Raw genomic sequence first — 15,772 nt, 5'->3', positions numbered from 1 at the left:
CTCTAAAAAACTTAAAAAAATGTTTTAAAAAAATAGAGCATGGTGACAAAATCAGAGGTTGGAGAGGAGGTGAATAATATTTTTGACGAGGGCTTACATCAGGATTTTCTAAGCTGACATTCAGCAGAAGTGTGAAGGAGGAGCAAGAGCCAAAGGCGGAACAATGAAAGTGGACAGCACAGCCTTTGTAAGGTCCCTGTATCTCATGGGAGTACGGGTCCCACTTAGCTTGGATGCAGCCACACCCTACGCTGTGACTCTGTGGAAGCGGACTGCGCTTCCCCGTTAGCTGTCGCCAGGGACACACAGCTGACCCGACATGAGCCGAGGCCTTAGGTGTGAGCCAGCTTGGCCCCCAGGGGCCGTGATCTGCTGTGAGGAACACATGCCCCAACATGGCACGCACACGGCAGACACATGGCAGACGGGGAGCCAAACCACAGGCTGAAGCAGGCTGAGTGAGAGGACGGCTCGCTCTGTCAGCTCAGTGCTGGGGTGGCTTCTCACAAAGGTGACGATGGTGACGGAGGACGAGCAGACCTTGAAGTGAGGAAGCACTTGGGTGTGCAGAAGCAGAAAGCCAAGGTCAAGGTGACAGAGGCAGGCAGAGAAGGGAAAGCATGGCAGTGGTGACGACAGAGGCAGGACAGAACAGGGGCTTTTGACCCATGTTTTCTGTAGCAGCGTGCTTTTGCACGTTGTCACATAAACACTGCAACTCCCAACGACTTAACACTGGAAGAAAGTGAGACTCGGGACAAAGAAGGTCATGGCTCAAGAGCAGCCACATAGCAGGCAAGTCAAGTGTGGGCAACTGGGTCCACTAACCTTTTATTCTACTATTCCAACAGCCTGGTCGTGAAATACAATGAAATCTCCACCTCTCTGGCCGCCGGGTCCTAGCTTACCACCTTGGCTGCGGGGCCAGGCGCTTGTCCCAGTGGCTCGAATTCCTTCACCAAGCTGTGGAGTGTGGGAAGGACTCTGCCTCCCTCTCTGACCTCAACTTGTGTCACTCACTCCACTCTTGCAGGGCCACTGCATGGTCCCAGGGGCACCACCTACCCTGAGTTCAGTGTGGACACTGCCCAAGCAGTGTGCAGGCCTGCCACCCTGCTCCCTCCCCTGTCAGGGCCCCCTTTCCCTCACCAGCACGCCAAGCTCTTTACCTTGGGCCTTTGGGCGCGCTCCTTTCCCTCTGGGAACATGGCAGGAGCTAACGCTGTCCTGCTTTCGTGTGCACTAAGCATCGTACAGACGTTGTAACACTTCTTTCCCGTGTCACATTACTAGGTAGGTTCTGTTATCACCTCTTTCCTTTAGGTGAGGAAACGGAGGCATGGGAAAGTAAGCTAGCTGGTTCAAGGTCACAGTGTTTCTAGGTGGTGGAGTCCGGTTAGAGCTCAGAGCTCCTCTGACCCCTCTGAACCAGGCTGCTGTGGCAAATATCGCCAGCCAGAACACAGAGTGGCAAACAAGCAGGTCCAGAGGTGCCGAGGGCAGCACACTGGTCCCCACATCACAGACACCCCACGATCTAAACTAGGATCCCCAAGAGGCAGAGTCTTGTAAGGACTCCATGGCAGCACTGGGTGGGTACGAGGGAGCGCCAGAGGAAGGAGGAGGTCCCAGGCAGGAAAGATGGGGTGTCCTGCAGTGGGGTGTCTCCTTAGGACACCTGCCTCTCTGGTGTCCGTTACACCTGCCTCACAGGATGGAGCGCTCCATGAGGCTGTGATGAGCTCTCGTGGAGATCGTCAGTGCCTGCTGCGTGGGGAAGGGCATAAATGAGCTGAAAGAATAAATTAGCTTCAAGGGCTCCTCTGCACTGCCATGAAGTCACTGTGGTTTTTTGTTTTTGTTTTTTTTTTTAATTTTGAGAGAGACGGAGAGAGAGATAATGCATGAGCAAGGGAGGCGCAGAAAGGGGGAGAGAGAATCCCAAGGAGGTTTCTCGCTGCCAGAGCAGAGCCCAACATGGGGCTCGATCCCACAAACTGTGAAATCATGACCTGAGTGGAGATCAAGAGTTGGATGCTTAACCGACCGGGCCACCCAGCTGCCTCTCACTGTGGCATTCTTAACGTGATTTTGCTGACATGCTTATGTGAAACCAACACTATTTACATCTCATTTTCTCTTGCATTTGGATGGGGCTGAAGGGCGGCTCTCTTTCACACACACATACCGCATGCACACACATACGCGTGCTACTTACTGTTGGAGCCACGTATGCCTAACTTATCCTCAGGTTTCCCGTTAGTGACTCCACCAAAGTCTCTCTCTACTATGAATGCTGTGATTTTGTCTTTTACTGAGCTTTCAGAATCAACAACCTGCGTCTTTGCAAACACGGTAAAAATATTGGCCAGTCCGCCATTGGTGATCCAGACCTGAGGGAAGAAAGAAAAAGGGCTCTGGAGAAAGCAAAACTGTTACGCATCTCACCTCTCAGCTCCATCTTTGCTACAGGATGCTCCAGGGGCCTGTCAAATTTCAGGCCACAAACATAAAGCCCTCGGCTCGGGGGAAGCCAAGCCTGCATGGGCAGAAGACAGGGGATCACCGCAATCTCCCAAGAGCAAGGATCTCCCCAAGAGGCACAAGTGGCCGTGTGTGTGCACATGCGCACGGAAGAGACGCCAGAGGTACCGAGACGGCTCAGGCTCTAGAACCGAGCAGCCAGGTTTCCTCAAGGAAACAGAGCAGGCGGGAAGGAGTGAGGAGAGGCAAAGAAGAAACGGGAAAAGGAGGGAGGGGGCAAGAGAGAGCCTCCTCAACAAACTGCAATGTACGGAACCTAATTATTTGAAAAATAAGAAGGTACGAGATGACCAGAGAGTCTGGAATGCTGACCAGAGACGAAGAAATGACCAACGGGTTTTTTTAAATAGTCTTATCTGGCTGAGACACACGCTCAGACCGTAGGGATGCGACCAGAGGGGGCAATGCTGACCGAAAAGACACGGCGGGCCGTGGGCGAGTAACTGCTGAAGCTGGTGACGGCCGCATGGAGCCTCACTACACTAAACTGTTGCGTGTTTGAAATTTTGTGCAATCAATTAAAACACAAACACACAACACCAGCCCCAGCTACCGGAAGGCAGCTAGTTCTGCACAGGCGTGTAGGGTCTGGAGGCAGGACAGCTTGCTTCCGATCCTGGTTCCGCTACTGAGCAGACACAGGCCACTGGCAAGTCACTTCACCTCGAGCGTTTCTTCTTTCAAAAAGAGCAGCATCCACCCAAGAGCTGCCAGTCAAGAGCTGAGGTGTACACGCTTTAGGATCCGCGGGGTGCAGGAAGCAGTCAGTGCGTGGCGGAGGCCGTGGCTGAGACCCCAAGCAGGCCGCAGAGGCCACGGAGCGCTACCTTGGAGCCATTGAGGATGTAGTACTTCTTGTCCTCGCTTAGCGTGGCCCTGGTCTTGATGGAGGCCACGTCACTCCCACTGCAGAAACAGAAACACGTGGCTGAAGCGAGTGATGCTGGGGTGAACAATGTCTCTGGGGGGCTACAAATGGACGGTTTGGTACTTTAACATGGGAGTCCGCCAACTTAAAAATAAAGGGCCAGAAAGTATATCTATTTGGCTCTGCAGCCCGCAGGATGTCTGTCCCACCTGCTCAGCTCTGCTGCTGTGGCACGCAGGTGGCCACAGACAACCTGTAAACAAATGGCGTGCTTCAGTAAAACCCTATTTACAAAGACAGGGGCCGGCCGGCCACCCCAGCTTTATCACATCAAAGAGTGGCAGTGTGGGGACACTCAGCCGGGTGGCTCAGTCAGTTAAGTGTCCCGCTTCAGCTCAGGTCATGATCTCACGGTTTGTGAGTTCAAGCCCTGTATCGATCTGTGCTGTCAGTACAGAGCCTGTCTGGGATTCTCTTTCTCCTTGTCCCTCTGCCCCTCTGCCCCCCTACTCTAAAAACTAAAACAAAGACTCTGAAACAACAGGCCTAGGCTTTAAAAAAAAAAAAAAAAAAAAAAAAAAAAAGTGGCAGTGAAAACCTCCTGGGCTTAGGTTTAAACACAGGAATGTGTACAGAGAACAGGCTCATGTGAGCTCCTGTGAGGAGTGCAGGATACCCCCCCCCCCCCCACCCGGTTCCGGATGGAGCACGGCCCAAGTAACGGACTCGTCAGCAGAAGCCCTGAGGCCTAAGCCGGCCGTGTGATCTTGGGCTGATGACACAACCCCACTGAACAAAGGTTCCTAACATGTTCAGTGGGGACGATACCACTTGCAAAGCTGCTTAGAAGCCTGAATGCTTATCCTGTGTAAGGTGTGCTGTGGACACAAAACAATTACTTGATAGGTGCCATCAGGTATGTTATCTCCCTTGTAAGTATCCATAGGACAGAGAAATAAGGTAAAGATAAGAGAACTGGCAAGAAAAGTTGCTGAGCTGACTCTCTGGAAGATTCAGGGAGGGAAGAAAGAAAAGCCACAAGCTATGAGCCAGAGCCCTCATCCCAGGGTGCCCTGGAAGGTTCCCCAGAGGCTGCCGTGCAGCACCTCTTGTCAGGGGGCAGACCTGGAAGGCTCCGTCAGACAGAAGGCGGCAATGTGCTCTCCAGATGCCAGCCTGGGCAGGTATTTGGCTTTTTGTTCCTTGCTGCCGGCCAGGATGATCCCCTAAACCAAACACACACAGGCTATCAGCTGTGGGGAAAAGAAAGTGTGAAGTGTGCTTGCAGAATGTGGTCCCTTCTAGAGAAAATACTTCACACAAGAAGAAACACTCTGAGCTCAGAGCCAGCAGCCCCAGCTGAGAAATGAACAGGTGCTGATGAGTATGGGAGCCAGACTCAGGGACTGTCACCACCAGGCTGGGTGGCCTTGGGCAAGGGATGTCCCCTCTCTGAGCCTCCATGCCATCAACTCCATGCCACTGGGGATAATCCTACCCACCGGGGAGGGGTGTTGGATGATACACGGGAGTGCATAAAGAAGGTGTGCGGTCAATGTCAGAACTGTCTGACCCCTTCTCAGTCGGTTCCCTGGGGAGAAGTCCGCTCTTTCCACCAATGACCGCTCGGAGCACAGGTGGGGGGTGGGGGGCCCAAGTACACTGTTCACTTGGCTCCCTTCACTTTCTCCATTGAGCAGAGACAGCCTGAGTAATGGGACTGTCACTGAGTGTGACAGTGGACCTGCCCAAAATGCTGCAAGCCCAGAGGTAAAGAAGACACGTGCACAGACAGCAGGGAGAGGAGGACATGCTCAGGCCCCTAGTGACTCAAGAGCTCAGCAGGGGAGGCTGGCTTCCAGCATGAGGTGAAGACAGGCTCCTCAGAGTATCTGATGTGGGCCTCAAAGGATGGGTCAAAGGCGATGGGGACAGGAGGATTCCAAGGGGGGGGACAGTGTAATCGAAGCACCACTGCTTGTGGGGGACCCAGCATCAGCTGGTGTGGCTGGAGAGAGGAGGTGTACCAGGGGGTTGCTGCAGGGGCCCCTCCAAGACCCGACACGGCGAGCCTAATTCACTTCTTGGTAAAAACGAGCAAGGCTCCTGCCTCAATGCCACCATGTGACTCCAGACCAACAGAGAGCATCAGACAGAAGCCATAGACACTTGACCTTAAGGCCAATAGCCTGGTGTGCTGCTAGGGTCACAGCGATTGACCCATCCAGGCCGACGATTTCTCCCATACGCGCATACAATGTGTTGGAGAGGCCCAGGCCACCTGAAGAAAAAACAGACCAGCTTTACTTATGGTCCAGCACCAAATTCCTCCCGCTGAAGGCAAAGACCTTGACTGTTTTATCTGCTTGTAAAGTAATACCAGATCACTATTTTAAGAAGTCATACTTACAGAAAGGTAGGAAGAAAACAAAAATTACCCATAAACTTACCAGAGCATTTTTGTGTACCTCCTTTCAGATTTTTTTTAGGTATATAAGCATATATTTTTATCATAAAAACATAACATTTAATACAAAAAGAGTACCTTCACACGCATTAAACCATTTAAAATGTTGTGAATATCTTCTGTCACAGACCTAGATCTTTATAAACAAGACAGCTGTCTAGCATCCCACTCCTGGTATCCAGTGGACTCCAGGGCTGGCCTCTCTGCCTCAGTACTACTGACATTTTGGGATGGATCATTCTTTGCTGTGGGGGACTGTTCAAAGTACCACAGGATGTTTAGCAGCAACCTTGGCCTCCACCCACGAGATGCCAATAGCTCTCCTTCTCCCAGTTTTGACAACCAAAGACATCTCTAGACATTGCCAAACATTCCCTGGGGGGTGGGGGGGCAGTAATTCACCCTGGATGGGAGTTTTCTAGGAAGAAGACAAAGATTTAAAAAAATAAAAAACTCCACTGAACTCATGTATTTTGCATTTCCTCTTTAACCTCGAGGAGGCTGGGTGGCCTATGTGCATCTTAAAAGTGACAAACTGGGGCCCAGGGTCATGTGGCCAACACGCAGCATAGCTGGGCCCTGAGTTCGGGTGGGGTTCTGGCCCTGGAGCCCCCTGCACGGCCCAAAATGCAATAGGTGCACATAAAGGGGAGGGCAGCCCCACCTGACTGTGCAGTCCCCTGGGATCAGTACCCAGGGAAGGCCGGGGCTCCACGGTATCCCATCCCCACGCCCCCTACTCCATCCGTGCCTCAGTTGCAAACAAAAGTTTTGGTCTTACTCATTTCATATACTGAGGGAGTCAGTACTGTTTGTTTAAAAGAAAAGGGCTGGGGGTGGGGGTGGGGGGGGCACTGGAGTGCCTCAGTCAGTTAAGCATCTAACTTTGGCTCAGGTCATGATCTCACAGTTTGTGAGTTTGAGCCCTGTGTCGGGCTCTGTGCTGACAGCTGACAGCCTGGAGGCTTCTTCGGATTCGGATTCTGTGTCCCCTTCTCTCTCTAACCAGGCCCCCGACTTGTGCCCTCTCTCAAAAATAAATACATAATGTAAAATAAAAAATTCTGATGCTTTTCCCCTGATGTAAGTATCACAATTGTGGGGGAACGCAATCACATGGAGACAGATGACGAGTAGGCGGAGACGGCTGGCTGGGGAGGGGCTGAGACAGGAAACGGTCACACACTGGGCAGCACACAGGGACCTGGGGGAGAAAATCCAGGCTCGGTTGGCAAAAGGGCCCCCGTTTTCCAGGATGGTGGTTTCCAGCCAGTCTTCAGAATACTCCAGACTGGGAATGTTTCCCTCAAAAATTTGGGGCCCACCCATAAGGTTGTGCTTGTCTTAAAATTCCCAAGAAAGGATAAAAAAGAGAAAGAAAAAAGAAAAGAGTAAAAAAAGGCCCAAACTCGTCACAGGCAAGAACAAACATTTTCACACCAGAGAACAGCACGTAAACCAAAACGAGGGGTGCAGAGTTGTCCAACCTCATGCCAACACACACCCCCGCCCATACATGCTGGCACAAAACACACACGCACAGGTGAAGTCACATCCCAAACGGACACAAAGTGTCTGCAGAAAAAATGAAGTCCTTTTCACCAAGCAAGAGGGAATTTAAAAATGCTTCTGAAGAGGAAATATATACTATTACTAACCTGGGTAGGTCTAGAGGCTTTCTTCTCCACTTATGCTTTCTCCAAGCGGCTGGTTGGTAGGTTGGTGGACTGGCAGGTAGGTATGTATGTATTTATAGCCGATGACAGACCCACTTTAGCTCTCTGGCTCTGCCTGCACCTTCGTTCTGTTCTAGTATTTACCAAGGACCACACACCACGGGGGACAGTGTCCCTTGTGAGCTCGGACACGGACAAGCCTCCCAAGTCTGGGCAGAGCTCAGTCTCCCCCCACCGCACACAGAGGCTACAGGTTTTGGCAAGGAAACCCAGGACGTGTCTCGCCCTCTGTAGCCGTGCACGCTGCCACACCCTGCCACAGGGGATGCAGCGTCACTGATGGCTTCGTGGCCTCTGCAAGGGGCTGTTTTTATACATTTAGGGATGTGAGGAGAGCTATTTCATAAAGGACAAATGACAACTGTTTAATCCCTTAATATGCTGCAGTAAACACACATGTAAACTCACGGTTTGTGAGTGCAAGCCCTGTACTGGGCTCTGTGCTGTCAGGGCAGAGCCTGCTTCAGATCCTCTGTCTCCCTCTCTCTCTGTTCCTCTACTGCGCGTGCATGCTCTCACTCCCCAAAATAAACAAACGCTAAAAAAAAAATATGCCTCAGAATCGGGGCACCCAGGTAGCTCAGTTGGTTGGGTGTCTGACTCTTGGCTTCAGTTCAAGTCATGATCTCGGGGTTCGTGAGTTCAAGCCCCGTGTCAGGCTCTGCACTAACAGGGCAAAGTCTGCTTTGAATTCTTTCTCTTTCCCCATCTTTCTCTGCCCTCCCCCAAAATAAGTAAACTTAAAATACACACACACACACACACACACACACACACACACACGCTTCAGAATCAAGCCGGCATTGCACTCCATTACACCTAGTTGGTCCTAAATGTTCACATTTGGTCTCAGACTGGACCAGCTCCAGACTGGGTAACAGTGGGAACTTATTCTGTAGACACTGAGGCCCCCCAGGGGTGCCTGGCTACAGGGGTGGGAGAGGAACAACACAGGCCTAACTGTAACTTCTGGAGATAAACCAGGTAGGGAGACAAAATATCAAGAAAAGCTCCTGACTTCTGTGAAAGAACATACTGTTCTTTCCCAAACAGAACCCTTTTTTGGGGCAAATATGAAGCACTTTCTTAAGAGCCAGCAGGGTGGTGTTTTCCTTTACTTACCATATTCTTCTGGGACTTGCATCCCAAAAAGACCCAGGCTCTTCAGTTTCTCTAACGTTTCATCTGGGATTTTTTCCTCCCGGTCAATTCTTTGAGAATCCACTGCCAAGAGAAAATGTTTGATTAAGTAAAACAGAAGCTATGTTTAGACAAATAAAAGTAAACAGAACAATTTCCCCAGGGTCAGAAACTTCAAAACGGAGTGGTCAGGTCAGTTAGTCAGCAGGTGCTCAAGCTCACCTAATTAATCAGCCCAGCCAGCACTTGATTTTGAAAAATGACCAGGGGTGTCTGGGTGGCTCAGTCGGTTAAGCGTCCGACTTCGGCTCAGGTCATGATCTCGCGGTTTGTGAGTTCAAGTCCTGTGTCGGGCTCTGTGCTGACAGCTCGGAGCCTGGAGCCTGCTTCCGATTCTGTGTCTCCCTCTCTCTCTGCCCCTCCCCTGCTCATGCTCTGTCTTTCTCTGTCTCTCAATAATAAATAAACGTGAAGAAGAAAAAAATTAAAAAGAAAGAAAGATGACCAGTACCAGGTAGTGTCCTGTATCTGGGTGCTATTCACATGGGTGTATTTCCTGCGTAAAACTCCAGCAAATTACACAATATAAACTTTTCTGAAGGCATACTCTACCTGAATTTTTTATTACCATTACCTTCTAGAAAATTAGAAACTAAGCATGCAACTTCCAAAACTGTCCAAAAATGTGAGGCTAGATAGCCAAATTCTGGGCGCTATCTGGACCCACATTCACCTAGTCTACAGAAATCACAACTGCTTCACCACAGCCCACAGGTTCTGAGGGCGGCGTAATCTGTTTAACACCTACTCACTTCCCTTAGAGCAGAATGGAGCAACCAGCGGCATTAGGTCTATCATCGTGCACTTTATACATACACGATTTTGCCTGAAGCAAGTTCAAATGCCCTTTCAAACTGTCAGCAAATTAAATTTCACTACTAACATAAATTTGAAAAACTATCATAACCTGCACTTGGGAATTTTTATGCACAGAGGTCACAAAGGAGAAATACACATTCCCTCCAAAACTCCAAACCTCTCATTTTTTTATTTACCTTTTTTACAGCTTTACTGACATATACAAGTGGCATATAGTAAACCTTACATATTTACAATATTTCATTTGTTGAGTTCTCACATCTTCCCATGAAACTACTCCCACCAAATAAATAAAGAATAAAAATTTCGTTTTCCACCAAGCCTCCTCATGCTCCTTTGTGATCAATCCCTCAGTCCATTTCCAACCCCAGGCAACCTCCTTTGTGTCTGTAGATTAGTCTGCATTTTTGAGTTTTATATAAATGGGATCACACAGAATGTATTTTGGGGGGCTGGCTTCTTTGACTCAGTATGATTTTGAGATTCATCCATATTGCTGCATGTTTCAGTACTTTATCATAATACTTTTTACTGTTCAATACTCTACCGTATGGGTAAAAACCAGCTTATCCATTCACCTCTCGATGGACATTTGGATGGCTCTCAGGTTTTGGTTCTTAGAAACAGAGCTTCCACAAACATTCATATGCTCATTTCACACAGCTCTGTCTTCATTTCTCTTGCATCACTATTTTGGAGTGGAATGCTTGGGCTGTACTAGGTAGAGTATGTGTAATAAGAAACCGCCAGGATCTGGGGGGGGGGGGTGGGGGGGGGGAGGCTCTGCTTCCAACGGAGATGGAGTACCAGGGACTGGAATGACCTCCTTCCACAAGACACTAAATGCACAGGGCACTGGGCACAGCACGCACGAGAGAAACATGTCACCAGTAGAGAATTAGCCCTAGATCACGAATTCTCAACAAGGGCAACAGCACTCCCCAAGGTATAAAAAAAACTGGGTCTGGCGTGGAGCAGCCAAAAATATTTTTTTAATGTATAAAGACCAGAAATACAAATAATACACAAACAGATATTTGTTACAACTGTGGCATTAAAGTTTCATTAGTAGGGTGTAAATAGGGGGCCATAAAGGACAGGAGGAGAGGGGGCAATAATGAAAAACAGGTTGACAAACACTGCTCTACAGGCTGCTCTACTCCCACCAAACGACACTTGAAAGCAGGCCTTGACCAAAACCAAAGACACCACCAAAATTAGAGGTCAATATCCCTGAGGGAATATTGATGCAAAATCCTCAACAGAACACTAACAAATACTGAATTCAGTAATATAACAAATGGATCATTCACTATGATCAAGTGGGATTTATCCGGGGATGCAAAGATGGTTCAATATCTGCAAATCGATGTGATACATCACATTAACAAAAAGGATAAAAATCATGGGAATGCAAGCTGGTGCAGCCACTCTGGAAAACAGTATGGAGGTTCCTCAAAAAACTGAAAACAGAACTACCCTACGACCCAGCAATTGCACGACTAGGCATTTATCCATGGGATACAGGTGTGCTGTTTCAAAGGGGCACATGCACCCCAATGTTTATAGCAGCACTATTGACAATAGCCAAAGTATGGAAAGAGCCCAAATGCCCATCGACGGATGAATGGATAAAGAAGATGTGGTACATATATATACACAATGGAGTATTACCCAGCAATCAAAAGAATGAAATCTTGCCATCTGCAACTACATGGATGGAACTAGAGGGTATTATGCTAAGTGAATTAGTCAGAGAAAGACAAAAATCATATGACTTCACTCATATGAGGACTTTAAGAGGCAGAACAGATGAACATAAGGGAAGGGAAGCAAAAATAAGATAAAAACAGGGATGAGGACAAAACATAAGAGACTCATAAATATGGAGAACAGACAGAGGGTTACTGGAGGGGGTGTAGGAGGGGGGATGGGCTAAATGGGTCAGGGGCATTAAGGAATCTACTCCTGAAATCATTGTTTCACTATATGCTAATTTGGATGTAAATTTTAAAAAATTAAAAAAAAATAAATTTTTAAAAAAGCACTTAATAAAATTCAACATCCATTTCTGATTAAAACTCTCAACAAAGTAGGGATAGAAGGAACTTAACATAATAAAGGCCACAGATGACAAACCCACAGCTGAGTGTGAAGCTAGCAGAAGTTGGTTCATGAGGTTTAAGTGGAGCCGGCTTGGGATTCCCTCTCCCTCTCTCTGCTTCTCCCCAACTCATGCACGTGCATGCTCTCAAAGTAAATATATAAAAAAAATAAAAAGCTTGTGCACAGCAAAGGAAACCATCAACATAAAAGGCAACCTACTGAATGGAAGAAAATATTTGCAAATAAGAGATCTGATAAGGGATCAATATCCAAAATACATAAAGAACTCAAAGCTCCATGTCAAAAAACAATCCAATTAAAAAATGGACGGAGGATGTGACTAGACAGTCCTCCAAAGACAGCATACAGATGACCATTAGACACAAGAAAAGATGCTGAACATCATTAATCATCAGGGAAAAGCAAATCAAAACCACAATAAAATGTCACCTCAGGCATGTCAGCATGGTTAGTACCAAAAAGACAAGAAATAACAAGTGTCGGTGAGGATGTGGAGAAAAAAGTAACCCTTGTGCACTATTAGTGGGAATGCAAAATGGGGCAGCCACTGTGGAAAAACAGTATGAAGGTTCCTCAAAAATGTTAAAATAGAACTGCCATACAATTCAGTAATTCCACTTCGGGGTATTTGTATTAAGGAAGCAAAAACACCAATTTGAAAAAGTACATACTGCCTCTATCTTTACTGCAACGTTATTAACAACGGCCAAAATACAGAAGCAAACTAAGTGTCCATCAATAGATGAATGGATAAAAAGATGTGGTATGTACATATACAATGCAATACTACTCAGCTATAAAAAAAATGAAATCATGTCATTTGTGACAACATGGATAGATGGAGAGGGTATCATACTTAGTGAAATGATAAGACAAAGACCGTATGCTTTCACTTATATGTGGAATCTAAAAAACAAAAGAACCAAAACAGAAACAGACTCACAGACACAGAGAACAATAAGGTGGTTGCCAGAGGGGAGGGGGGATGGAGGGCTAGGCAGAAGTAGGGGAAGGGAATTAAAAGATATAAACTTCCGGGGCACCTGGGTGGCTTGGTTGGTTAAGCATCCGACTTCGGCTCAGGTCATGATCTCACGGTCCGTGAGTTCGAGCCCCGCGTCGGGCTCTGTGCTGACAGCTCAGAGCCTGGAGCCTGTTTCAGATTCTGTGTCTCCCTCTCTCTCTGCCCCTCCCCTGTTCATGCTCTGTCTCTCTCTGTCTCAAAAATAAAAAATAAAAACGTTAAAAAAAAATTTAAAAAAAAAAAAAAAAAAAAAAAGATATAAACTTCCAGTTACGAGAAAAAAAAAAAAAAAAGACACAGGGATACAATGTACAGCAAAAGGAATACAGTTAATAATAGGTAACAACTTTGTATGGTGACAGATGGGAGCTAGATTTATACTGGTGATCACTTTGTAATGTACATAAACTTTGCATCACTCACTAGATTGTTTACCTGAAACTAATATAATATTATATGTTAATTACACTTCAATTAAAATATAATAAAATAAAATGATCATTTAACTATAAAAAAGGATAAACTGGTCCTCAGGCAGTATTAAACAATCCAATTTAATTCTGCTGTTGTAGACAATATAGGACCCTCTCTTATATTCAAAATAATTTTAAGAGGCATTATCAATAGTGTCTAGGGACTTTTTATTTGCAATAATTTTGGTATGTAAATATGAGTATTTTGTATCTCATTCCTTGTTAACTGGTACATAAAATGCCCACATTTCCTACTGTGCTCTCATTTCCACATAAAAGAATGGTTTCAGACAACACATGAACACAATGAAAACACTTTAACTTACTCTTTGGGTAGTGGGGGAGAGAGCAACCCTTCAAAGGATCAAACTGTTCCAAAGTAATTTACCGTACCCTAGAACAAAGCTTAACATCACACACACACACGCATGCACGCACCTGGCACCAATGATGTGGAACCCACAGTGACTGCTACCCAGTAGGAAACTACCAGGCACATGCAGAAGCAGGGAAATATGACTGACAGTCTGACAGTGAAAAGAAACAACAATCAACTGAACATGACACATAAACAATACAGATAGTAGACAAAGACATTAAAAGAGCCATTATAACTATATTCCAAATGCTTGAGAAAGGTAGAAAAAATACAAGCATGTTAAGGAGATATGGAAGAAACAGAAACATACAAGTTGAACTTCTAGAGAACACACACACACACACACACACACACACACACACACACTTGGAGTCCCCAAAGGAGGGTGGGGGAGGAGAGGGCAGGAGATGTGGTGCTAAAAAAAATTTTAAAGAAATAATGGCCAAAAGCTAATTAAAGTTGGTCAATACTATGAACACACAGACCAAAGAACCAAAGTTCAAAGAATCCCAAGCAAAAGAAATGGGAAGAAAACTACACCAACACATATTATAATCCGATTTTCCTAGACCCAATCAAAAGCAGCCAGAGAATAAAGAGACGTTATGTAAGAATAAGATGGCGGCAGACACCTCGCTGGAAACAACACTAAGTCAGAAGACAGTGGAGCAAAGCCTTCAAGGGGCTGGAAGAACAATACCGTCAACAAAGAAATCTTTTCTGATGAAATAAACTTCACACACATAAAACTTGAAAACATTCATCCTGCAAAGCTACACAAGAAATATCAAAAAGTCTTCCCATGGAAAGGGATGGTACCAGAAAGAAATCCAGTTACACTGGAGGAAATGAAGATTAGAAATAGCAGGCAGACAGGGGTGCCTGGTGGCTCAGTCGGTTGAGTGCCTGACTTCAGCTCAGGTCATGGTGTCACAGTCTGTGGGTTCAAGCCCCATGTTGGGCTCTGTGCTGACAGCTCGGAGCCTGGAGCCTGCTTCGGATTCTGTGTCTCTCTCTCTCTCCTACCCTCTCCCATTCATTCTCTGTCTCAAAAATAAACATTAAAAAAATCTTTTTTTTTTGAAATAATTTCAGATTTAAAGAAAAGTTACAAAAATAGTATAGAGTTCCTATATACTCTTCATCCCGCTTTTAAGAGAACCTTGTAAGAACCAGAAAAAATTCTCAAAATTAGGAAACTGGCATTCATACAATATTACTAACTCACTTCCAGAATTAATTTCACTTCTTATCCATTAATGTCCTTTTTCTGTTCCTGGATCCAATCCAGGATTCTACATTGTACGTAGTGATGTCTCCTTAGTATCCTACAGTCTGTGAGAGTTCTTCAGTATTTCCTGGTCTTTTGTGGCCCTGATACTTTTGAAACACCGGTTACTTTGTAGAATGTCCTTCAATTTGGGTTTGCCTGATGTTTTGACACGACTAGCCTGAGGTTATATGTTTTGGGCAAGAGTATCACAGGCGTTATGAAGTCTTCTCATGATTTGGAATATCATATCAGGGGGTACATGATGTCACTAAGTCTCACTACTGGTGATACTAACCTTGAATACTTGTGCAAGGTGGTGTCTGCCAAGATTCTCTATATAAAGTTACCATTTTCCCCTTTGTAATTAGTAAATATCATAGGGAAACTACTTTGAGATTATATAAACAAACTGTTTCTCCTCGAACTTTAACCCGGTAACACTAGCATCCATTAGTGGAACTTGGCTACAACAACTTTACTATAGGGTGTGCTTCATGATAATTTTGTATTTCTACAATCCCTTCTATGCTTATTAAGTGGAAGAGAAACCCACTTGGAGTATAAAACACAAATCGGTCAAGAGGATGAAAAAAACATACTATACTAACACAAATCAAAAGACAGCTGGTGGGGCACCTGGGTGGCTCAGTCGGGCTGGGTGTCTGACTCTTGATTTCAGCTCAGGTCATGATCTCACGGTTCGCGAGATCGAGCCCTGCATCGGGCTCTGTGCTGCAGTGCAGAGCCTGCTTGGGGTTCTCATTTTGCCTCTCCCCTATGCATGCTTGCTCTCCCTCTCTCAAAATAAGCAAAAAAAAAAAAAAAAAAAAAAGAACAGCTGGAGTAGCAACACCAGGCAAAG

The 15,772-nt window shown here is 46.3% G+C and overlaps 1 protein-coding gene across 2 annotated transcripts in view; it reads right to left on the bottom strand.

Moving 5' to 3' along the window:
- The window catches only part of ACAD9 (acyl-CoA dehydrogenase family member 9), a 46,386-nt gene that overhangs the window by 13,434 nt on the left and 17,180 nt on the right, over positions 1-15,772 (bottom strand). For both annotated transcript variants that reach the window (XM_060631891.3, XM_060631892.2), the window contains 5 exons: positions 8,738-8,839; positions 5,587-5,693; positions 4,538-4,638; positions 3,372-3,450; positions 2,219-2,393 (listed from right to left, as the gene is read on the bottom strand). In XM_060631891.3, the coding sequence (XP_060487874.1) occupies positions 2,219-2,393; positions 3,372-3,450; positions 4,538-4,638; positions 5,587-5,693; positions 8,738-8,839 (564 nt within the window). The remainder of the gene's footprint in view (positions 1-2,218; positions 2,394-3,371; positions 3,451-4,537; positions 4,639-5,586; positions 5,694-8,737; positions 8,840-15,772) is intronic.

Source organism: Panthera onca, chromosome A2 (genome assembly GCF_046562875.1).
Source record: "Panthera onca isolate mPanOnc1 chromosome A2, mPanOnc1 haplotype 2, whole genome shotgun sequence".
In the NCBI taxonomy this organism is placed as follows: Eukaryota; Metazoa; Chordata; class Mammalia; order Carnivora; family Felidae; genus Panthera; species Panthera onca.
The sequence above is the reverse complement of the archived record's forward strand: the minus strand, read 5'-3'. Positions and strand labels throughout refer to the sequence as shown.